We start from the raw sequence: 26,821 nt of genomic DNA on the forward strand, positions 1-26,821 counted from the left end.
TTTTATATGTGAAAGCAATGACGTGAGTAAATCCCATGTCTCTTTAGACAGGAATTCCATTGGATGTGTGTGTGGCTTAAATAACAGGGCGCGCAACAGAAAATGTCTGAATTTCAGGTAAAAAGGCGCTTTTTTTTTTTTTTTTTTTTTTTTTTTTTTTTTTTTTTTGCCATGCGCTAGCGTGTCACTGGTTAACCCTTCGCGTGCCAGTGCTGACACGCGTGTCATAGGTTGCCGACCCCTGATATATATCATAAAGCACCTCTGATAGAATACAGACTGTTGAAAATTCAAAAGGCATCGTTTTTTTCATCAACTTACCTCCGAATATACTTTACAGCCAGCCATTCGTATGAATGCGGTCCGCTCTCGTCAAGCCATGTTTGGAACTACACGAGGCTCCGTTACCCGGAAGTAAAATCGTATAATGGATCTCTATGGGAGTGTCGTAACCCTCTTTCTTATGGGTAGGCCGGCAGTGTCGTGTACGTTATGACGTAAGAGGATGTGAGTGGCTGGGGGAGGAGGTTCCGTCCCATTGCTTTGGAACAGTAGTGGCAGCTTTGAGGACAATCCACTACTTTTCATCTGTCATTGGCCCCGTGACGTAATGTAATCCACTGAAAGGTGCCGGAAATTTTCGGACACGCCACGAATCCGTTCAGTCTCGCTTTTGCTTGGAGTCGTTTGGGTGCACGTTGAAACTTCGAGGCCTGCTTAAGTTAGCTTTAGCCGCTAACAAAGAGAGCAAGCAACGCGCTTCCGAGCAAGCAAACAATAAGTCCAAAAATGTCAGGTGAGTTGACTTCTGACTAACTTGTCTGGCAAATACGATACAATTCGAATGTTAACAGATGACTAGTACTGTTTATGCTCACATTTGTGGTTATTATTCTATCTTTACCGTTCTTGTTTTTGATGGTGTCTGTCAAAATACATTTACATTGACTAGCAATCGGTCTTTGTCAGTCACGTGGCCAAACTAGCGGACACGCTCCCATGCGCCATTTTTACCACGGATGTAAACAAACCAGAACAGGAGTAGCTCCGACGCCCAGTGTTGGGCACGTTACTTTAAAAAAGTAATTAGTTACATTACTCACTACTTCTTCCAAAAAGTAACTGAGTTAGTAACTGAATTACTCTATAGTAAAAGTAACTAGTTACCAGGGAAAGTAACTATTTCTGTTACTTTAAAAAGAACTTGTTATATGTCAAAGAATTTGAAATTTTCTGAGCAGTTTTCGAGTCAGTGGAATAGAGAAGAACAGACAGGTACTTAACTTGTTAGGTGCTTTAGCAGATTTGAATTGCTTACCACAGATGTCGACAAAAGCTTTGCCCCAGGACGTAAATTATACATTGCATGCAGGTTCTTTCCTTTAATTTTGACAAGCTTGAAATAGTGTCTATATCTCCACCTCTTAAAGGACAATTTTTCTTCTGAATGCTCTGCCATCCCGACCTTGTGCATCTGTTTTGCGTGTGTGTGTTTGCCGCACGCGCTGTTCCGGGTTGCTTGTGAAATCACCGGCTCTGATTGGCTTACCAAGACCCATGACTCTAACCCTCAGCCAATCACAATCACTTCCATCGCATCTCTCGAGGGGCTGCATTCAGGTAGGCCCGTTTCCCGACAATTCACGTCACCTTCAAAGCGTCTGCCGTCCTCAAGGTGGAAGCAGAATTATTGCTGGCTGACAGTGGGAGATGGGAACGAGGCTAGCATCAGGTGTAGCAAACACAGAAACGTTACCAAACTTGACATTGTCAACGTCATCGATGACGTAAATGCGTCGACGGGCAAAACATATCGTCGACGGGTAATGACGGGTTAAAAAAGAATTACATGCGGATAAAGTTTAGAATGGCAGGCGCTCGCGATACAAGCGGTTGTTACTGGCACCCCCAAGGGGAACGCTGTTATTTCAATGTGACCGGCGTTGTCAGATTGAGCAAAGAGGAAGAAAGTGGGCGAGCGAGAGAGAGGGAGCGAGATCGGCGAGTTGGAAAAGTGAGCGGGTAGCGCCGAGTTGAGTGACTTCATCCCCCACGTTTTTGTTTTGGTCAATAAAAGTATCCTCAAAGAGCCATCCGATGCCTCTCGGTGTTTTTATGCACGCCGCCGCCTTCCCGAGGAGGAAATCGGACGAACCCGGACGAACCGACGACAACGAGCCAAGTGAATCGCCGGTGAGGAGTTGAAAACACCGCCAATTTCCAAAAAAGGCAGAGATGGCAACACGTGAAAGCGGCATAAAGCCAAAAAAGCGGACCAGAATAGCCAAAGCCTGGAATTATATCAAGGAAAATATGGAGGGTGCCACTGTGTGTACTCTTTGCTAAGATGAGCTCGCATACCACGGTAGCACGTCGGCTATAAACGAACACTTGAAGCGCCATCACCCAAGTATATTTTTTTATTAAGTATATTTATATTTTTAAGTATATTTTCGAAGACAACAAGAAACAACAAGCTCGCTAGCGGATTGTAAGTCCATACAACTCTCTAACGATTTTTTAAATGGAAGTTGCCTTTATGTGCGTCGTATCAACGCGCATTTTTATTTAATAAAATAATTAATATAATTATATATTTTTTTAAATTATTATTAAATTTATTAGGATCATGGAAGCTCCCACTTAGGGAAAATATGTACATATATCCTGTATATACATAATATAATAAAAAAAAATATATGGAAACACCACTGGCCTGCTTACTGTAATCCATGACTGCACTAATGTTAGTTATTTAATATTATAAAGTTTTACATATAGTAGTATACTATAAAATTAATACTATATACTTATTTTTTGTTACTGTGGGTATGTGTGCCTTTCATTCAAAATAATTGTGGTAATATTTCAGTGTGCCCTCTGCGTTATCTTTAGGTTAAAACAAACAAAAGTTGAACAGTTTTTCCCCTCCCCCAAAAATGCGGAATGCACACCGGAAAGAGCATCTGAACTCACACAAAGTATTCTGAAAATAATTGTCCGGGACATTGCAATTCATTTTAACATTTAGAAAAATATAGATAATGACATACCGCAAAAAGAGTAAGAATTGTTTTGACTCCTGTTAAAAAGGTGAAGTCACAGTGTTTCCGTTTACATTTTTTTGCAGCAGTTAATGCCAGCAGCATTTGATCTCATTGTTTGTGATTTATTATTGATATTTATGTTATTTATTTATACGTTAATAAATAATTTAGGTGTTCCAAAATGTTTTTTGTGAATTAATAAGCTTTAAACAAATATTTCATTATTAAATTAGTTTTTTAAAAAATTAAAAATTATTAGATTAGTAGACTAATCGTAAAAATAGTCGGCTAACTAATCGGGAGGAAATTAGTCGTTTGGGACAGCCCTACTGCCGACGCCACATTACTGCCTCCAATTTCATCGCTGGCTATAACAAACTCCCTCGTTTACGGTATCAGCGCTTACATTTTAAAAACTATAAATCTTTCGAAGCTCACGGACATTTCACGAATGGCTCGGTGCAGGATCTCCGCATTTCGACCGCAGGACTGCGACAACACAGTCGTCTCTCGTTGCTCCTCTCAGAAACATGATACAACTCTTAAGGCCCAAGTACACTGCATGCGTGATCGTTGCGGTTCCGGTCCGGTTCAGTGTTGCCTGCGTGCCACGCAGTCCGTCAAAAACAGGAAAATCATACCGGCTGCTGCACGGCTGCGGTCCGCCAACCTCGTCCCCCCCGTGAGCTCTCGCGTGATCGCGCGCGATAATGTGCCATTTAACACAACGGACAACACACGGAGTCTATACTCATCAGAGAAGCAGAGAGAGAGCACATATTTTCTTTGCATATTGATATTTTAGTTAATCTGGAATTAAGAGACAGACATGACTGCATCATGATGAGATCAGGACAGAAAAACACACATAATAGGACACCTTGCAGCTTCCTTTTTTATATTGTCCTTATAGAAAGGATCTGCTGCATCATAAATGATTTTGTGGGTTTCCACCTCCATGATGAAGCGCTCATCATCCATCTTCGCTCGTGTTTAAACCGTGATTAGGCACCTGGGCTGTTACGTCCAGGCCCAGCTCCGCCCATTTTGTCGGATGCGTGTCCGGCAAAAATAGAAAATAGCCTATAGACCCTACTCACCTACGTCACAAAATGGGCGTGTCGCTGTTTCCGGCCGCCATATTGTACCTCTTTTTCAGACCTATTCTCATTGTTTTCAATTAGTCGAGTAAGTAATATTATTGTTATTCTGATTTTTATTCATATTTTATTTGTTTTGCTCTTTGTAATTGCTATTTGGCCATAGTAACAGCAGTATTTATTAAGGATGTAGTGTGGGTTTTTGGGCTGTGGAACGAATTATTGGAATTATAATGTGTTCTTATGGGAAAATCCTGCTCGACATACGACCATTTCGACTTACAAACAAGCTCCTGGAACGAATTAACTTCGTTTGTAGAGGTACCACTGTATTACACATGGAACGTCATCGCAGAAGCTATGAGGGGAAACGTTTTCATTTGCCTAGATGCTTAAATTATTAAGTGGAATTTTATTTTTCTTAAAAAACACATTTTATTTCTTCGGTGTTTCTGTGCAGTATTAATATTGTTGTCTTATACTTAAAAGAGGCATGGTCTATTGTTTTTAGTTGTGATCTCCTAAAAAGTATTTTTGAATTTAAGAGTAAACATTTATTGCGTTTAAATGGCTGTACATGATCTATTAATATATACTGTATTCTCACAGTGTTAATGTAATTTTTTTTGATTGGGGGGTGCAATAATATCACATATCGCAATAATTTATTAAATAAATTATCGCACACTAAAATTTGTTATCGCGACAGGCCTACTACCACCCCATCAGATCTCTCAGATCACAAGAGGAAATCTCACGTATTGATACATATTTCTTTGCATTTTTGCTGTTTACCTTTATCTTTCAAATCCTTCACTCTGTTTTTATAAACGATGACTGAATAAATTAAACACTGATTCATCACGAACAGATTAACCCATTTCCACTGCCCTCCCTCTTTGCCTGAAGTTTACAAGTGAGGCTAGTTAGCTAAGGTTAGCCAATAAGAAAATAGCGACTTTAGAAAGTAAAAACCAGCATATTCAGTATCAATACTTAAACAAAAACAAGCATTGACTTGCCTTTATGAAAATGCTGAGAGCAAACACGCAGGAAGGGAGATATGGTGTTGAAAGTGATGCCCTTCCGTCAATCCTCAACCTGCTGTCCATAACCTCTTTTCCAAGTGGTAAAACGAAAAAATCTTACGTCGTGGTCAACTTTGCTGCCATTTTTGTCGTGTGATTTATTATGGCAGCCTTTCACACAACACGAGTGTCCCAGACAACGTGTCAAAGACAATGATGATAGGAAAGACGATTCTCACTGTTCAGTTGTTTACAATAAGTGACCACCCAAAATGGCGATTCGACCCACAATGCACTGCAGCTTTTGCAAGCGTTACATCACCTGACAAAGACCGATCTGCAATTTATCCAGTTCAAAATACTGCATAGATGGCACATAACTCTATTTAATACGTATAAAATGGGCATTTCCCAATCCATTAAGTGTCCAAACTGTCATGACTCAAGAGCGTAGGTTAGAATAGGGACATAACACTACCAACTTTTCAGGATGCTCCAATTGCGTACCGCACGAATGCTATTTTTAGACCGTGACGTCGCCCTCGTAACGCGGCTGTGGGTCATTATAGACACTCCCTCGCATACAATCCATGTTATTTGTCCTTGTTTTCTCCGGTGATCTTTCAAAAAAGAACATGCCGAGTCAACACTGCTGCTATGGAACTTGTACAAACGACTCTAGACATTACAACATACGAAGGACGTTTCTTCATACGTTTCCCGAAACCAAAAACTCGGGAGGAAAAAATGTGAAGAATGGATCAACTTGCGCGGACGTCCAAAAGACCAGTTTAACGCGAGCGAGGTGAAACCATTCACACTTCATATGCTGAAGCATTTTGTTGGGGGCCATGGTCCTACAGAGGACGAAGAGGTAAGCCATTTTGATCATTTTTTAGCGTGGCGTTTTGCCGTGCTGCTTCTGTCTGACCTTAAAACAATTAAAATGGTATCTGACTGCCACTGTTGTTACCTTTTTATGTTGTAAAAAACTTTAGGAATGGGGAAGTGTAAATAAATTATAGTTTTAAGATTTTTTTATTAATGAAAACATTAAAAGTGTTCGTTGGCTTTCACTGAGTAGCATTTGCGATCGCTACACAAAAATAGCAATGTAAATTGCCCCCAAGAACGGTCAGCGACGTAAGACAACCAGAGGATATAATATATAAGAAAGACAGGGCATATGGTGGTAAAGGACAGATTGTTGAAACAGGAGAATGTCATTGTCAGTGGCAAAATGTAATGCACACAAGAAAAAGGTGTCGATAAAAAACCTACCTCTGGATCAGGTCTGTGTTCTCTTTTCCCCGTCTTTTTCAGCCCTCGACACTCAGGCTTTATCTTTAACTGAACATTTGTATGTTCTTCCACATCTTTACCAGTGAATTTGGCACCAGGGAATCATTTTCGGACAGAATTGATGGGTTTTGCAGAGTAAACATGTCGTTCGTACACTATTTCCACGCATTTACTATTTGGGACAAACGGGAGTTTCACACCCTAGCAACAATTGCTAACGTCATTCATCAGGCTCGAGCGTTTACGTCAGAGAATGGGGGATCACGTGGGATTTGACAACGCAGCCATATTGGAAGCAGGTCTGGCTCGCGCGACATTAAACTTTAACTTGCCAGTTCGATAAAGAGACAAACTCACTACTAAGACGAAGAACAGATATGTGATCAAACTTAAGGATGTGGACAATGTTGACCCTTACGAGCAAGCCGAAGAAAAATTGAGTAAAGATGTCGACGGGCTTCCACAATTACGCGAAATGGACATTCTGCTGTATTTATTGTTTGGTGTATTTTACTGAACTCATCAGCCATTCCGAAATTACAAATCGCTACAAAGCTACGAACAGTTTTGCTGCGGATGGTTGCAGGACCTGCACATTATGACCGTACCAAACTGCAAATCCATCGTTCTTGCAAAGGTTGGCTATGTGTGTTTACTATTTTCATTGCCATGAACATCTGAATTTGTGCTGTGCTGAGCTGTGATTGTTAGTGACAAATCAATGCTGTGTTTTAGAAAACAGATTTACCTTGCTCATTGTTTCTCAGTTGGCCTACTGCAAGCTATTTATATATTTGAAAAAAACGTATTGCACAACATTGGGTTACTCCATTGTTATCTTGATTTGACCCTCTACTAACCTTGAATGTTAAATTTCCTCTTTGTTTCTGCTCAGGTGTTGCACTCACAGCGTCAGAGTCAGCCACCATTATCTCAATGGGTTATCCTGGCACCAGAGGGGCAAGTCCTGTCAGCACACTGCACACGCATGGCAAGTGTGGCTGACTCCTGGACGCATGAGCATGGTGAGATGGTTGCATGCGACAAGACTAGCTGCTCTGTCCAATGGTTCCACTTCCGGTGTGTAGGCATTGTTGACATGCCTCCAGCTGATTCAGTATGGTTTTGCCCATCATGAGAAAAATGACCGACATTATGCTTTCTGTATGCAACATGCTATTGTATTTACAAATGCAAACTGTGGTTATATAGCATATGTTCCAATACGCCACCATTTTTACATTTTTAGCATTGCTTGTGGCCCCATGTACTTGCGTATGTTGTCTGATCTTATACATTGCACTGTAAACAACTACATAAACATGCCCTGACATTGTACATTGTTAACATTTAGCACAACAGTGTGTTTATGTGTATCTTATCCTCTTTGTTTTGCACAGTTTTTAATTATTATTCAAATATTACCAATGTATATCACTCATATTAACAGTTGGGGATGACTTTGATGTACAGTACACAAAATACGTATATTGCATGTTCATGCTCTGACGTCACTTGAAGGACTTGCAAAATTTTCACTTAAGTACAGTGGTACCTCTACATACGATCGCTTCGACACACGAACTTTTCGACATCCGACGTAAAATTTGACTCGCCATTTGTTTCTACATCCGACGACATGCTCGAAATACGACGACAATGGCAGCACCGCAGACGAATGCACGGCGGATTTTCTTGTGTGACAAATCAACACAGGTTTCAGAAAAGGTTGGTACAGGTGGTGAAACAAGGAAAAAGTTGATGCTTACCTTCGAAATGAAGATGCAAATGACAGAAAAATATGAGCGTGGGGTGGGCATCCGTGAAATGGCTCAACAATACATCTCCACGGTCCTCCTCCGACCATCGTTCGCCAGTCTTTATAAATTAAGCTGACAATTCTTATTGTCTCCAAAGAAATCGCCAGCTTCGCCACGTTTTCATCATTTCTTTTACAACTTATTCAACACAAAACGCCTGCTGTCTGCCGCAATTGATGGTGTTCTCAAGAGAACATTCAAAGTGAAAGTGAAACTCAAGCTCACCGGTCTGTCTCTGGCACGTGAGCCCCGCGGTGCGTTCAGGTACACAAAAAAACGTCCGCCTTATTAGAACCCGATTCGTTACACTATTACAGGAATTATTATTATTCTTTTTATAATTTATTTGTTTTGCTACGTGTAATTGCCATTTGTAATAGCACCAGCAGTATTTTTTAAGGATTTAGTGCAGGTTTTTGGGCTGTGGAACGAATTAATGGAATTATAATGTATTCCTATGGGAAAATCCTGCTCGACATACGACCATTTCGACTTACAAACAAGGTCCTGGAACGGATTAACTTCGTATGTAGAGGTACCACTGTACCTATTTTTGTGTTTTGGACCTTTTGTTTCTCTAACATTGCATTTTGTTGAATATATAAAAATAAACCATGTCATTTGGATTGTACTTTCAAGTTTTTATTCAATAAAGGCAAATATTAAGTGCACATCAAACTACACTTTTTCAAATATTAGTTAAGGCACAGCAAACAGTTACTATTTGATCTAACATTGTCAGATTTTCCCCTCCCAAGCAAAGTAGCATGCTGATAGCCACAACCGATAGCAAAATCCTGTACTTGTTACGTACAACACAAATTACTCTTATAGTATAAGGAGCTTATAATCATCCAACTCTTCTTTCAACAGCCGGTTTTCTTCCAAAAAGTTGTTTACCATGTCTTGTCTGTGTGTTTACACAACACACAGACTGGTGGCTGGTCGATGTCTGTCTGTGTGGCAACATGACAAGGTGGCTGGTCCATGCCTGTGTGCATTGCAGGAGGAGAGGGTGGCTGGTCCATGTCTGTCTGTGTGGCAACATGACAAAGTGGCTGTTCATTGCCTGCGTGCATTGCAGGAGGAGAGGGTGGCTGGTCCAAATCGGATCGTGTGGCAGCAGGAGGGGGTGGCCAGGCCTGTCTGCGTCTTAGATGCCTCTGAAATCTTGCCTTATCTGTCACCTGCACTTCACCGTGGCCCAACCACAGTGACTGTTTCCAATCTGGGTGGTTCTCTAGCATTTCATAAGATGGCTTACCTGTAAACAATATAAGAACAAGCAACACAAAGAAAACATCAGTCTGTGACCACAGTGGCCTATACTACGAAGCCAGTTTTCTGGCTTAGCTGGGTAACTTCGAGAGTAACTTCATCACGTGCGACCTAAGTTCGCAGCTAAGCGAGACTACGAAAGGTGGATATGTCGGAACCGAGAAGTGTTGCCATGGCAACACACGCCACACGCCAAACCTGGTCGTCTCAGAGTTAGATCTTGCTTAACCCCAGAATTCTAATTAACCACGCTATAATTAAACAGCACTCCTCCTCGGACGTGTCCTCCTGACAATGACAGCGTACCTGGACGACCCATACGACATTGGCGCGCGGATTGTGAGGGGCTCTCTTCGGAGTGCACGGGTTTTTGGAGACCGCCAGAATCCGCTGGCGTACCCGGAAGATGTTCTCCATGAAAGATTTTCAGCTGACGGAATTCTTTACCTGTGCCAACTGATCGAGGCGGACGTCACTATAATGTAACCCGCCGAAGTCAGGCCCTCACAAACGGGCAGATTGTGTGCCTCTCCGTGCGCTCTTTCGCCAGGGACAATATATGCATTCCAATGGTGATGCTGAATATCTGCGCAAGAACATTGTATGCCGTGCGATTCGAAGTGGGGTATGGAAACGCTTCAAATTGATCGTTGAAATTGCTGAATGTAAACGAATGCGGAGCTTTGCTCTCATATACAAGAAATATATTTAACAGACTTTTCCAGCGTTATTTCGTTGTGTAAATGAGTTAATAATAATCATAGAAATATGTAGACTATTTAAACATTGAGAAAATTTGCGTTTTTTTCTGCCAACTCGAAGAGATTAAATTAAATGTCAAATCCACTGATAGGACAGACGCACAAATATAAAAGATATAAATGTTTATTGAATACTCATCTTACAGTCTTGTTTAACTGAAAATTCTTTACAAAAGACTGGCTTTAATTCACGCAACAACGCATGGCATCCCCGCATTCCCTTCTCCTGAGTCCTCACAAAGATAACAAAATTTTGGAGGGGGGGGGGGGGTCGGGTCGGGCCTGCAAACAAAGTTAATTGATCGGGCTCGGGTCGGGCTTGATTTTTTAGGCCCAAACTAAGGAAAAAAAAAAAAAAAAAAAAGGACATACGTATTCATACAGTCAATGGGACTAAACATACAATTATCCTGCTTCATGTGATGATGTGCGATAAATTATTTCTTACTGTTAACGTACCAAATCTTATTTTATTGTCCTGACAGCAGGCTTTATTTCTTTGCATGGACACAAGTAAACTGGCATATTGACGCATTCACAAATCACACGATCTCTAAATTCGCTGTCAACAGACCCGTTGCGTTCTACTCGCTGAAACTGTGTTCGATTTCGCGGTGAGGGTGGATTAATTCCTCATAACTCCGTATGATCATCGTGCATTCCTCCTCCATGAAGGTGCCCGTGCCATCGTCACAAGTAGTGTTTGACTCTGGTCTCCGCCCCCTTTTATGTGAATGCGCAGTAACTCTGACTGGGTTGACACAGGTTCGACTAATCAACCTCATAATCAGCGTCGTAGCACCGACTGACCACAAACTAGACAACCAGGTTTTGTCAACTCCGGTTACCCGCTGGTAAACTGGATTACTTCTGGGGAGGTTGAACTCAGTTCGTAGTAGAGGCCACAGATGTACAAAATTTTTGTTGCAGAAAATGTAGCCAGTGTACAAATTCTTTGCCATACTCTCACGCAATGTTCCCTCTAATTTTTTATTTGTCTGAGCAAACACACCTGCTCCCTGAGCACACTGCGGCCCACGGTGAGCAACATCAGATGTGTACCGTATTTTTTGGAATATAAGTCTCACCAGCCAAAAAATGCGCAATTAAAAGGTAAAAACATGTCGCACCGGCGTATAAGTTGCATTTTTGGGGGAAATTTATTTGGTAGAATCCACAACCAAGAAAAGACATGTCATTTTGAAAGGCAATTTAGCATAAAAATACAATAGAGAACAACAGGCTGAATAAGTGTACGGTATGCTAACATTACATGACTCAAACAACGAACTGAGAACATACCTGGTATGTTAATGTAACATAGCTATTTAGAGTTATTCAGATAACTATAGCATAAAGAACATGCTAACTAGCAACAATGATATAATAATGTGTGAATAAGTTCACATACAGTATAAGTCGCTCCAGAGTATAAGACCCACCCTCTGCCAAATTATGAAAAAAAAACTGATTTATAGTCTGTAAAATACGATACATGGCGGCCACACACCAGTATTACTATTATTATACTAGTTAATATTATGTGTGTAACAAGTATGAGCCGTGTTAAGGGCACCACTGAGGTGACAAATTAGTGGGCAAATCAGGAAGATTTAGTTCGGCTACTAGAGGGCAGCGGCAATGAATAAAGACAGTTGGTTTAAGTGGAATATGTATTTTACAAAAAGTGACAAAAAAACATATTTACAAAATACCAGTGTGTACACAATATACAGTTGTTCAACAGGGAGACAAAAACCCAGTTCACTTTCCCCACCCCAACGTTCATATGTTACAAACAGTCAAGAGATGAATGGCTTCAGTTTATGGCGCTACAAGGTGAGTGTCCATTAGCGCTGCTTGATTAGTCACAGGTTGAATGGGTATTGGAAATGCTTGACCCGAGTAGTGGGGAGAGAAAAACAGGCTGCTAAGCCTCCTACCAGACCCTGACTTGTTTTGAAGACAATGAAAAAGAGGACCGTCAGGCTCCTGGCTCAAGTTCTAGCTTGCCATCCGTTTGTTGGAGTGGTCCCAAGGCAGGGCAGGACCACCTGGCCTGTATGGACCAACCAACCCAATTAAACAATTGAAATGACTAAAAATGCAATACTATGTTAGCAATAGCACATTAGCACCAGAATGCTAACTTACAAAATACAATCACAAAGCACCAACAGAAATGAAAATGCAAAAGTATTCACATGCTAGCTTGTTAGCATTAGCATGTTAGCATTAGCATGCTAACATACAGAAATACTCAAAGCACCTAAGGGCAGAGAAAATCACATGAACACATAAATTAGCCTAAATTAGCACGTGGCTAATTCGCTAACAACAGATGGAAAAAATTCAGACTCACCAGTTCACTTGGATGTAGTTGAGCACTCACACTAACAGGTCCCCAACACAACTAAAAGGTCTGGTTCTATAAGTAGTGATGTGCCCTACTGTGCCGAGGCTCCGATGCGTGTGCCGAGCAAACCGGAAAAAAAATCTGCAAAGCGCGCATCGAGGCATGTGTTGATTACGCTTGTGGCCACGCCCGAAGCCTCGGAAGGCACGTTGCTACGTCCGAAGCCTCACGAGACGGGCTTCCTACGTCATCGCCAACACATAGTTTTGCCGGTGATTCGAAATGAAATGGCGCACCGAGACGACAATGAGCTGACAGGTGACACTGACACACCCAGCTCGCATCTTCAAACCTAAATTCAATCGGATTCGTTTTGCAATGGATGCACTGTCCAACATCGAAAAAGAAGAGAACATCCCCTGCCTGGGCTTATTTTGAGCAGTTCCCTCCTAAAAAGGTACAGATTATAATAACCAGTGTGAATATATATTGTAAATTATTGTGACAACACAGTATATCCCTCGTTTTAATGTATTTCTTCTACTAGCTGATTTTTCAAAAGGTGAAGTGCAAACTTTGTTCTAAAGAACTTGGGTACCAAGAGAACACTTCATCTATATGTTGAGGCATTGTACCCCGGCCTCATCCGTCCCTTGCGAAAGACTATTTTCAAAAGCAGGAGAAATCCTATCTAAAAAAATGAAACCGTTTTAAAGCCAAAAACTTTGGAAATTAGGAACGCTTTCCTCAATAAAAATGAATGAAATGTGTGTCTTGTTCCTTTTTTATATGTCAATGTCTAAAATAAAGCAATCATTCTTTCAAGTAGAGCCTACAGTAGATCTTGAGCTCGGGTCGGGCCCAAAATGTCACTCATTTACGTTCGGGTCGGACTTCTCGCTAACTTTTTTTTTTTTTTTTAGAATAAATGTATATTTGTATATGGAAGTTAAACTAAGGAATACTTGTTATAAAATAAAATAAACTGTGGTAATCCCAAACATGAGCCGCAGTAAACCAGTGCATTGTTTGCGCACATGAAGGCTCTGGGGCACTCCGCGAGTCTGCAACTCTGCATCCTGATATTTCCTTTTCGAATTTCGATATGGATATGATATTCGTCAAACATCTTTATTATCATTTATTTCGAGGGCCGCACCTCTTTATGCAAAGCAGGACTTTGTGGTGTTTTTTAAAATGTTCTTTTGCTTCAGTGCTCCTTAAGGCAGGCTTTTGTTTGTTCTGATGCGAGTCATTAAAATAAAGAATGTTATTTAAAAGTATTTTAGTTTATTTTTGTATATGCTGCTGTTCCTCTCCTTGTCAGAGAGGTGCGTCCATGAGAGCACAATATCCCACACAGAAATATATTTAACAAACCTATCCAGCGTTATTTCGTTGTGTACATGCATTTATTATGATGATAAAAATATGTAGACTATTTAAACATTAAGAAAAATTGCGTTCTTTTCTGCCAACTTGATTAAAATAAATGTCTGTTGCTGCATTGTGCCAAGGAAATGACGCATGAACTATCCACCTCATAGAACAGACACACAAATATGAAAGATATAAATGTTTATTTAATATGCATTTTACAGTCTTGTTCAACTGGGAGAATTTGTTACAAAAGACAGACTTTAATTTGTTATCATTATGCACACAGGTGTTGTCACAAATGTGATCACACAAAATGCAACCATTTTCCAAGCAGTGCTCTGTCCAGGTCTGACTGACGCATTGCATCCCTGCATTTCCTCCTTCTGGGTCCTCACAAAAAATAAAATTTCGGCTTTTTTTCGGGCTCGGGGATACAAATAGAAAAATACAATTTCGTTTTTTTGGGGGGGGCTCAGACCTGAAAGTTAAGTTAATTGCTCGGGCCGGGTCGGGCTGGATTTCTTAGGCCCAATCTAGGCTCTACTTTCAAGTAACACACATTCATTCACATAACAACTCCCTGCCCTTTTGACCCCATCAAATCCATGGTATCATTTTAATCACTCTGTCTGTCATGATATTTATTTTCCACATGAAGGCGCCATAGAGCAAATGAAGCCTCATGATGCTTCGGCCCAGGAGCGAACCAGTTTGATGGAAAGCCTCATTGCTTCATGATGCTTCAGTTTGCCATCACTGTCTATAAGTTATAAAACAGCCTTTAACAAGTTTGAAAAACAATCCGTTGGATGCATCAAACGGTGTTTGTGACTGACCTGCAGCTGTTGCTCCTTGACTTCTCTCCCACACGACTGAAGGGAGAGGAGTCAAGGAAACTTATATAGTGCCTAGGTGACTGGTGATTGGATAATTGGTGTAATGTGACTTGTCATGTGCTGTGGTGCATTCAGGGACTGTGGGAAAAACAAGTACTGGCTAAAATCAGGGAATCTTAACCCATGTTACATGTGTGTGTATGTATATATATATATATATATATATATATATATAAGAGTATAATATTGTAATAGTATTACTATTAGCATTTCTACTGCCCGTAAATTATCTAGTATTAAGAGCATTTAATGATTAATATCCATAATTAAAATATCTTTATAAATGTCACTAGAATACACACCCATCTGACTTAAATTGTACCTTATTTTTCACATCTTAATATATAGGACTAGCATTTGGTGTACTGATATGTCAGTGCTCTCATATACAATCGGTGTATGCCAGGGTGCATTTTTAACACTGCACATAGTCTCGTTCTCCACTATCTCATTTATTGAGTTTACAAATTCAAAGGCATAGTTTTTACTTCGCCAGCTTTCTGGTATACTTACATACTTTGCCATGTGATTGCGGATTTGTTGAACTGACACCATTGACGCATTCGTTTCGATGGCAAGTAAAATATCGTCAATGAGAACTTCAACTTGCTCTGGGTCAGATTTTGTTTTGAGGGACAGCTCGTTTCTCTTCTGTCGGTCTTTTTGCATTCTCCCGCAATAATGTACCAATCGCCTGTCCCATCTTGAGTCTTCGTAATTTTCAACAGCTTTCAAATGACTTTTCTGCTGAATATGACACTTGAGGTAGTCCAACTTCCATTCAGTCCGCATTTTCCCCTCTGAAAACTCACTGGGTAATTTGGCTTCGTGGCAAATATCACAGTTTCACCGCTTGTTCGTCCATTTGCACATGCTCCGATAGCCACTCCATCTTATATGAACCACATTTCTTTTTTACTTTGGCTTGGTGAGTGGATGTGTCGCTGCCCGTTCGTTTCGCCATGATAAGGGGTTGGCCTTTGCGTCTCTCAACTCCGCCGCACTGTTGATAGCTTGCTAACCTACATCGCGCTTGTGGGCTGGGCAATACACAAGCAATGTCAATGCTATGATTGGCTGCGTAGTGGAAGTGAACCTTATTGTATCATTTGCTGGACACCTGTCACTCACAGAGTTACAACGCAATTAATACGTTTCTGTTGATTTTTTTTGTGTGCGCAGCATAGAATTTCTTGTGTGCAGAGTAGGTGCCAGCAGTGCGCGATTGCGCACGCGCGCAGCTTAGCGGGAACATTGCTCTCACGCCAAAATATTACAGCTTTTTCATTTAGAAACGACAGGAATTATGTCTTATGAAACATTTCTGAAGACAATGCACATGTATGCAAGCTAGTTGTTTGGCTGTAGTTATAGTTGACAACAGGCCGACTAAGGGCATGAAGTTACCGAAATTTGCGTAGACAGATGAAATTAACTTACCGGAATGGAAGTGCATAGAGCAAACTCTGTGTGTACAATCAAACGTTATGTCCTTTCTTCTGATCGAGGCCACCCATGCCATTCTTACCTTTGGTAAGTTCAGATATGAGCTTTTCCTCGCTTTTTCTTCATGTAGGGATCCGGAAGAAGCTCAATGGGGTTCCGTCGATCTGTACATTCTCCTTTCTGTTCGATCGGTTGTTGCAAATCTTTCCCGCAAAATAATTTCAAATCCGCCCCCCCTGGTGGCCGAAAAGTGTCATTGCATGTAATTCACTGTCCTATATATATATATATATATAAGTTGTAAAGCAAGAAAACTGCAATCAAATGAACAAAAATATTTTTATAATGGGTCAAAATTACTTTTCGAGCACCTTAGACGGTCATTTGCTTTGCATATAATTAAGAAAAATATTAGAAAAACAAACTTTTAAAAAATTTTCTTTGATTGAAAATATTTTTTTTGATTGAAGCAACTTTTTGGGGGATTAAATGATTCAGACACAAATGTCCTAATCATAATATGGCTACAACACAAAAAGGATTGCTTCAGTCAAAGAAAACTTTTTAAATGAAAAATTTAGTGTTCAAATGCAAAATTTTCAATCTCAAAATTTTTTTCGCATTCAACTTTTTTTTGATTGAAATTTTTCCTTTTTTGATTGAAGTGATTTTCTTTTTGAAAATCTATATTTTTTTGAAGCAACTTATTTTTTGATAGAATAATAAAGAAAAAAATGTCCTAGCCAAAATGTGGGCCAAACACAAATCAACTTAGTTCAATCAAAAAAGTTGCTTCAATCACAAAAAACTTGACTTCAATAAAATAAATCAATCAATCAAAGAAAAATAGCTTTCACATACATTTTTTTGAGTTTCAAATTTATTTTTACATTCAAACACATTTCTTTTTCTTTTTTGATTGAAGCGGCATTTTTCGGTTGAAAATATATATTTTGATTGAAGCAACTTTTTTTTTTATTCAAGCAACATTTTTTTTTGATTGAATAATAAAGACACAAATCTACCTCCATATGGCTCCGCCCACGGGATACAATTTTTGACTAGGGGTAACTACATTGGCACGACACCGGCGGGCGTACCATATTCAATGGATGACGATCTTGGCAAAAAGTATTGCCTAAGCAGCCTGATTAAGAATTACCCTCAAGAATGATGGGAAACATAAAACGCTCATTGTCAACTTATTGTTCTAAATATTCTTGTAAGTTAATTTTCTTGCTGACACTGCGTTTCGGGGTCATCAACATGTCCCTGCCCCAAAAGTCAAACTCCGCCTATGCATTTAAATTATGTTCAAATATTGCAATTTAAATTAGCTAATAAAAGCCAGACATTTATTCTGGAAGTTTTCAAAAATGTTTCTTTAGTAGGTTTTGAAAACAAAGGTTTGAATCGAACGGTGTATCACTTGAACCAATACACATGAAAATTAGCATAATTCAATACAGATTTATTTTGATCATTTAGCCTATCAATTAATTAGGTTCATACTCGTGAGAAATGTGTTCCTGAACCCAGTTCACCCAATCTGTTTGGTCTTATTAATGCCCCGTCCCCAGTAAAAAGTGTACTGTAGAGTTATGCTGTTATATCGTCCCTACCAAGGTTGAGAGCAAACCTACGCCCTTGGTCACGATAATTCTCCATATCCATGTGGTGTGAATTTCCCAAATAATTCAGCTCATCTGCTACTGGCGACGTAAACGATAGCCTAAAAAAAGGCAAAAACACGGTATGGCTGGTACTTGCAGCCTTCAGAGTTGACTGAACGTAACATACTCATAGCTGATCTGCCATTGGCTATTGCCTAGCATTCCTGGCATCCAATAGGCTAAGAGGGGACCTTTGCTCAATGTATATGTGTGTATCCCAGCGTCCTTTTCATTTGCTCCCCGTGTTCCGACAGCTTTAAATCAGTGTATTAACTTTGATTTTTATACTCTATTCTTGGTTTTGTATATTATGCACAACTCAGATTTTATGTTTATTGTGCAATAATCTAATTGTAACGTATTTGTTACATGTTTTGATACATTTTCTTTGGAGGGCTTGGAACGTTTACGTTTAGGCATTTACGTGGAAAACACGTCTCTAATTACAGAATTTTGAAGTTAAGAAACTACTTCCAGAACCAATTAATTTCATAAGTAGAGGTACCACGGTATTAATATGAACCAATGTCTAAATTTAGTCATGGAACATATAATAACACTGCAGAAAATGTTTGCAAAACTGAAAAACAATGGGCAGCATTCGAATGGTTCTTTCTTCCATATGAAGGAATGCCATATTAATAATGTATATGGCGGAAAACACGCAGGTGACTTGAAGTTCCACTCTGAGACCCCCAATTTGGCCAAATTTCAAAATTATCCGATATGCATGTGTGATACATCAATGGAAAGCTTAAAATCACAATTTTCTGGGGGGAAGAAAAATTTGGAACTGGAGGGCATTTTTGAAAAAAACATTTTTTTAAACAGCAAAACCCTATCTGGAGGTGAGAGCACGCGAGAGCAGAATTACAGATGCCATGACGTTAACGAGATATTATCGCAGACTTAACTTGTTTCGATCCAAAAACTCCATGTAGCATGTATCACCGAGTGTCAAGACACTACTGTGAATGGCCACAGCTGGATTTTTGGGGGATTATATGGGTGAAACATGGTCATATAACAAGGGTCGTGATGCAGAAATCGCAGACATCAAGGAGTGGTCGAGATTTTCTTTTTCATATATTTACCCTTTTAAACTTTTTTTTTCCAAATTTTCTTTGTTTGGATCGTTTATTTTATATCTAACATATCGGAAAAAATGCGACAGTAACAAAAAAAAATACCATCAAGCGATAGTTCTGAGGTAGATATCCGTCCGACTTTTTTTTACAGACGCCATTTTTTTCATTGTGACGTAATTTGTTGAAAAGTTTAAAATATGTGTGTGAATAATTTTTTTAAGTAGTTTATTTTTTTCTAATGAAATATTAGACCCCAATTAATGATTCTAAACATAAAATGACATTTTGAATAATATAATTAATTACCTTCGTTTTATGGCTGGGTTGAAACAAAAGTGGTTGCGCGACGTCTGTAAACAGGGTAAAGTTCCCGAGGAAACCCACGCAGGCACGGGGAGAACATGTAAACTCCACACAGGAAGGCCGAAGCCCAGGATTGAACCCTTGATCTCAGAACTGTGAGGCGGACGTGCTAACCACTCAGCCACCGTGCCACCTCTTGTCTGTGTTTTCCGCCATATATAAATGTAAATAACTAGAATAATAATAATAAAAGATCTATCTTGAAAAAATGCCCTTCAAAATGGCACACGTCTATGGGTTCTCGATAAACCTACTATCTCTTTTTCTACCAGCTTCATAGGTGCTGTGTGGATGCCCCAGGGGGTTGGGGCCCGGCCCTCCCCGCTTCTCAGGGGTGAGGTGGGGGTGGTGGGCATAGTGCCCTCCCAAGTTGGCCCGGCCTAGGCTCCGTCCCCCGGTCCTGGGTGCCGGGAAGATGTCTTCCGGTACCATACCGGGCACTCCTCTAGGCCCGGGGGTGAGGGTAGTATTGCGCCTCCATTCTCCTGGCCTGTCTCCGGCCTCGCCCGATTCCTGCTCGACATTTCTGCTTTCCTGCAGTACTATCACACGTCTGAGTGGATTAACGCATAGCTAGCTAGGTCCAATTAGGCATACTGACGTAAATGAGATTGTTGGTCCCAGGATGAGCCATCAGTAAGGATGCAACTATACTCGGTTTTATATTGAACCGTTCGATACGCCCTCTTCGATCCAGTACGCAAAAACATTTGATCCGATTGAAAAAGCTCCCAAAATGTATTTTCTTAACTTTTTTTTGTGGTCTCTCTCACTATAATGTCCGGCGCATCTTTGTAAAAAAAAGTTATGAGAAGGCTCCTCCCCGCTAGAAGCCCCCCCTCCACTCTTCCTCCAAACTGTCTGAAGTGCGGGAGCCGTGGCGCACGAGGATCATTGCTCTTCAACGTCGTACAGATCCATTGTGTGGCAGCATTTTGGGTTTGCTGATACGCTATCCCCACTTGTACATATTTAACAAAGACTGTCTCTAAGGATATGTACAGTAATGCCCGCCAATATATTGTTGCCGACTTGGCTGCTACGAAAGCCTCGGTTTGACACCAGACAGCTTAAGACCCTGGGACACAGAGAGCTAACTCTCATGATGAACAATGAGTGGCAATTTAAGAGCGCTGAGCTTCAAACTCGTCCTGTTTATGAAAGTTGATTGTCAAATGCTGGTGTTGTGCAGTAATGAGCAGATGTGACTTCCGTGGCGTCTGTTAACTTTTTTAATACCCCGTCAACACTCATGGGCACACACTAGATATCATCAAATAGCAACCTAGATGTGCTACATTAGATCCCACGCCATTGGCTGCGTGCTCATGGTCCATATACTACATCGATGAATTCAAAACCGCCATGACTGATTGGAAGTTAAGCAGGACAAATCAATCCATACCAGTGACTCTAGATAATGTTGCAAATATTATTAATTCAGTAACACAGATGGACTCAAACCACAAATAGGATGTTTTGCTCATGTGGTAAACATAGCTGCTAAGAGCGCTGTAGCAATCAACAGTGTGCACTGCCTCACTTTACAAGCAGTAAAGATTGTTCCAGCACTTTTATACAAAATTTCTTCAGATCGGTAAGAAGTAAGCATACAAATATTATGCACTAAAATGCATGGTTATATGATGGCATTGTTATTTTTGCTTGTTAGCTAAATTTAAAAAAATAAATAAATTAAAAAGACACCTGTATTTTTTTATTTCAGAGCATTAAATGTATTGAATCGAATCGAAAATCATGTCCTTGGTATCGAAAATCGTATTGAACCGTGACTTAACTGTATTGTTGGATCCCTAGCGATCAGGTAGCAGTAAATATTTTTGGAACTGAATGTGGGTATGAAAACTTACTGGCAAATGAAGACATAAGATTTGTGATTGTGATTTGTGATGATCTTGGTCTTGCAGATGTCACTCAAGCGCATCGTCCTGAGCGCCAGAAGTCTTCTCGCATGGAAGAAGAGGAGGAGGAAGAGTCGCCATACATCAAGAAGGAGGAAGAATTTGTCCACATTAAAGAGGAGCAGGAGGAGTATTGCATTAGAGTTCCGAACCTCCACGTTGAGGAGCAGCAGCAACCTCCATATGTTAAAGAGGAGGTGGTGGAAATTTCTAAGTTGACTCGGGAGCCCTTGAAGGCTGAAGATGGAGGTCCGACTGAGGCCAGCAGAGGGGCGGAGCCTCCAAGTGGCAGCAGCGGCAGTTCAAAAGAAGGATTCCAAGCAGACGACCTCATTGCTCAACCATCAGAGAGTACCAACACCACATCACACTCGCTATTCTGTAAGTATTATGTTACTCACCTTGAGGGGTGTGCAGCGCTCTGTCTGAATAAGCTGGAACTGTCATTTGGTGGCGTTCGCTCAATCCGTTTCGTCTTTATGCGTTGGTGTGTCCAATCCTTTTTGTTTGAATACAGTGGTACCTCGACATACAATCGCTTCGACACACGATCTTTTCAACATCCGACGTAAAATTTGACTCGCCATTTGTTTCTCCATCCGATAACATGCTCGAAATACGACGATTTATGACAGCGCTGCAGTATTTTTTTTTTCCCGCAAGACGGACGGATTTTCTCGTGAGAGAAATAAACATGGGTTCCAACTATGTTAGTGCAGGTGGTGAAAAAAAGGAAAAAGGTGAAGCTTACCATGGAAATGATTGAAAAATATGAGTGTCCGTGAAGTGGCTCGATAGTACGGCCATAGAATGTCTACGGTCTCGACAGTCCTCCTCCAACCTCCGTTCGCCAGTCTTTATAAGTTAAGGTGACAATTATTATTGTGGTAAAATCGCCAGCTTCAGCTTTTGATCATTTATTTCATAACTTATGCAACACAACATGCCTACTGTCTGCTGCAGCTGAACAAAGTGAAAGTAAAAAGTCCCCCTCTCACTCTGTCAAGTCAGCGACGCGGTGCGTTCAGGTACACCACGCAAAACACATCCGCCACATTAGAACCCGATTTGTCAAATTATCATCTTTTATATTGTTATTATTCCGATTTGTATTTATAATTTATTTGTTTTGCTCTTTGTACTTGCTATTTGCATTCGTACCAGTAGCATTTATTAAGGATTTAGTGTAGGTTTTCAGGCTGTTGAACAAATTAATGGAATTTTAATGTATTCTAATGGGTAAATCCTGCTCGACATATGACCATTTCTACTTAAAAACAAGGTCCTGGAACGAATTAACTTCATATGTAGAGGTACCACTGTATGACTAATTTTGATATCAGCGCATCAGCGTGAGTTTAAGGTGCAACACATGTATGTCTAAACTTATGAAGCAAGCGTGCGTAGAGTGACCGTCTGGAAAACAAGCGAGTGCACCATGATTGTGTGAAATATGAGCACATGGTGGAAAACACACAGGTGGCTTGAAGTTCCATATAGAGACCTCCAATTTGGCCAAATTAAAAAATTTTCAGTATGCATGTTTGATACATCATTGGAAAGTTTAAAATATATATTTTTGGGGGTGAGGGAGCTAGTGTCTTGATTGATTGATTGATTGATTGATTGATTGATTGATTGATTGATTGATTGATTTTAAATTATTTCGAAAACATGCATCACATTGTGGATTATACAAGAATACAAACAAAACATAAGACTCGAAAAGGAGTAGGAAGAAGTAAAAAACTTATGTGAATCGTACCCCTTTGTCCACTACATAATCATCAGCATGAATCAGACAAAACAAATACAATTCACAACAGTTCAGTAATGCCTAAAGAACAATGGTTGGCATCACTCAACATTTTCTTAACATAAATACTATAATTCATTTCTATAATTACAGAAAACAAGATCTTTGTATTTTCTCTTAAACACGCTCAAACTAGCGCTTTTCTTGAGGTCCTCGGTAAGTTTCTTCAACAAGTCCACACCACAAATTGAAGGACAAAAGCTCTTTTTTGTTGTACGGTGATATTGCGTTTTGATGTTTAACTCCCCTCTCAGATTATATATACTCTCCTTGTCAATTTGAAAACAAAACTTGAATATTTCCTGGTAATGCGTTTTTCCGTGCCTAAAACATGATTATGGCCGTTTTGAATTTGACTAGATCCAGGAATTTTAACTGCTTGGATTCCAAGAACAGTCTATTTGTATGTTCAAGGTATTTGGCCTTGTGCACTATTCTTATTGCCTTTTTTTGAAGTACCAGAAGTGACTGTAAATCGCTGGGATATGTATTGCCCCAAACCTCCACACAGTAGCTGAAGTATGGCATTACTAATGAAGAGAACAACATATGGCGTGGTTTATAATTTAAAACGGGTTTTGTTTTGTTCAGTAGTCCAACACTCTTTGCCAGTTTTGTTTTTATATTCTTTATTTGTTCGATCTTTGTTCTCTGAAACGTTACTGGCTGTCCGACAAAATACTGAATTTTTCCAAGAAAATTTTAAGTCTCTTTTTAAACAATTTCTCCAGTACTTTTGAGAACTGGCACAATAAAGACACCAGGCGATAATTGGAATATAATTTGCTATCACCTGATTTATAAAGTGGAATGACTTTGGCCGTTTTCATTTTCTGTGGAAAAACTCCAGTACTAAAAGAGAGGTTGCAGATGTAGGTTAGTGGATTTACTATACTATGTATTACATTTTTTACAATCATCATGTCAATCCCATTACAATCAGTTGAAGTCTTGTTTTTGAATGTATTTACTGTATCAATAACCTCCTTGTTTTCCACCTTGCTTAGAAATACTGAATTTGGATTTCTTGATATATGTTTAAAAACAGTTGGATCAATGATCTGATTTCCCCCAATATTCGCAGCCAGCTTCTCCCCAACACTTACGAAATAGTCATTGAATCCCTCAACTATGTCTTCCGTTTTGCTAATGTGTTTGCCCTCACTAAGGAAAATGTTTGGATGGTCTTGATTGGTTGTAGTGTTCCTGATTAAATTATTAATTAATTTCCACATACCCTTTATGTTATCTTTTTGTTTTTCTAACTCTTTAGTATAATCGTCTTTTTTAGATAATTGCAATATACTATTTTATTTTTATATTTTTTTATATTTTAGCTCTGACTCTTTTGTTTGGTGCTTTATAAATTGTTTATATAGCAAATTCTTTTTCTTACAAGCATTTTTAGACCCTTTGTGATCCATGGTTTATCATCGTGCTTCAAATTAAACTTATTTCTTCTTATTGAACAGTTTTTGTTGTATAAAGATATAAATACCTGTAAAAAAGTCTTCATAAGCATCATCAACATTTTTCTTGCCATATAAAAATTCCTAGTTAAACTCTTGCATCTCATTTTTTAGAGAATTTATGGTTTCTTCTGTTCTACACCTTAAATATTTAATTATTTTTCCTTTTGTTTTAGTACAGCACAGTCATATATAACGAAGATCGGCAAGAGATCTGAAATATCATTGATCAGTAATCCACAGTTAAGACTGCTTCCCATGTGGTTAGTGAAGATGTTGTCAATCATTGTTGCACTGTGAGCAGTTATTCTGGTAGGCTTGATTATCAGTGGATATAACCCCATACTAGAAACGGTCTCTATAAATTCATCAGTTGTTTTATCTTTTCCTTCTTTGGACAAGTCAGCATTGAAAACACCACACACAAACATGACCTTGCCTGTTGTAGAAAACAAATTCTCTAAACTGTTCCTGAAGATGTCCATATTTGAATTAGGCGCACGGTACACACAGCTTATAATCACATTTTTCTGTTTTTCTAAATACAATACCACAGTCAAACATTCCATAACATCAGAAATAGTGTCATATCTTCTCTTATCTTACATTTAAGATGTTTATCGATGTAAAATGCAACACCTCCTCCTTTTTTATTTGTTCTGTTTAGAAAATGTGGCTCATATCCATCAAGAGGAAAATCGGTTCATTTTTCCGCGGTGATCCAAGTTTCTGAAACTGCTATGACACCAAAGTGTCTTTTTAACTTATTTAAATAACTTCTAATGTGTTGGTAATTTGCATACAAACTTCTTGCATTAAAATGGAGTGTTGACAGTCCATCCACTTGAGCAAATGATCTTTTAAACTGACTGTCTGTATAGTAGCAACATTTGTTGCATAACTGGTCAAAAAAATTCCAAGCAGGATCAATGTGTTCATGAATGTTCATTTTGTAACTATTGATATTATCCTAAACATAATAAATACCTAATTACTTAGTTACAATAATTGTATAAAAAGCCTCTCAGATTTAAATAAACGACTATTTCAGTATCAAGTTAACATTTTAAAACAGTAAATAAAATACTCAAGTCACCATTCTGTATCAGCAGCTTTAAACTACAATCAATTCATTTAATTTTGCGAATCAACTGTTAAAGTTGTTAAAATTGCTCCCGTTATTCCATAATTTCCCTTCTGTCTACTTTCGACATGTGAAAGTTTTAAAACTGTTTTGAAGATAGATTCAAGTCAAGATTTTGCCGATTTAGGAGTATTTTAGATAAAAAGTTAATTAGGTTCGCTTGGCAGGTTCACAACAGCCTACTAGGGAAGTCTCCTGCTTTAAGATGGCGGCTGTTTACTAATGCATGTAGTTTTCCATACTTCAATGTTGCTAACGCCGTCGAGTCTGTCATTTTGCATCTAGTTCTATATACATATGATATCTATTATCTACAGTAAAACAATGTTGACGTAGTTTGTAGCGGCTGTCAGCAGCAGTCAGGTATTGTTGTTTTTTATCCAGCGACATGAGTTGAGCTAAAGCCGTGAGTTGAGCATTGGCATTACCCGGGTCTATGACAAGCATGATGTTTACTCTCGGGACGCAATGCGGTCCGGTTCTCATTGCGTCCCGAAGACCGCGCTGTGTATCAGTTCCGCTTTACTCGACATATTTCAATAATCGGAATTTGAATGTTTGTGAATCGTTCTCGAATCTTCCACGGCCGAATCTCTCAAGGATGTAATGACGGCTGGGCATGTTGTACCGTGGTTCTAAGTGTTGGATGGTGCGTCTTTATTCACGAGAGATAATGGCTTGTCATCCAGAATGAATTCTTCGGCAATGACTCGCTTTGGGACTGTCGAGTGCCAGTTTGTCACGCATAGCAAAAGTTTCTGCCAGTGTTAGTTGCGTAGGACCTTTCTTTTTGTCTTCGGTTTTCTTAACATACGCCTTATATTGTTTGTGGTGTTATTTCGCTAAATGATTGATTGGGTTTGTTGTATTAAAACTTCTTACAGCTTTACCACCACTCTTGACTTTATTGTGGCATATGTTGCACTCTGCCT

At 39.5% G+C, this 26,821-nt stretch overlaps 1 protein-coding gene across 2 annotated transcripts in view; it reads left to right on the top strand.

The window, feature by feature from the left end:
* The first annotated feature begins 369 nt into the window (after positions 1-369).
* LOC130906040 (gastrula zinc finger protein XlCGF26.1-like) overlaps positions 370-26,821 on the top strand; it is a 35,814-nt gene continuing 9,362 nt past the window's right edge. The window contains exons 1-2 of one of the 2 annotated variants that reach the window (XR_009061190.1): positions 370-796; positions 7,373-10,442. Coding sequence is in view for 1 of the 2 variants with exons in the window: in XM_057819922.1 (XP_057675905.1) it covers positions 790-796; positions 21,467-21,841 (382 nt within the window). In the remaining variant the exon portion in view is untranslated. Of the gene's footprint in view, positions 797-7,372; positions 10,443-21,466; positions 21,842-26,821 lie in introns of those variants that run through there. The other variant, XM_057819922.1, reaches the window with a different exon arrangement.

Source organism: Corythoichthys intestinalis, chromosome 17 (genome assembly GCF_030265065.1).
Source record: "Corythoichthys intestinalis isolate RoL2023-P3 chromosome 17, ASM3026506v1, whole genome shotgun sequence".
Taxonomy (NCBI): Eukaryota; Metazoa; Chordata; class Actinopteri; order Syngnathiformes; family Syngnathidae; genus Corythoichthys; species Corythoichthys intestinalis.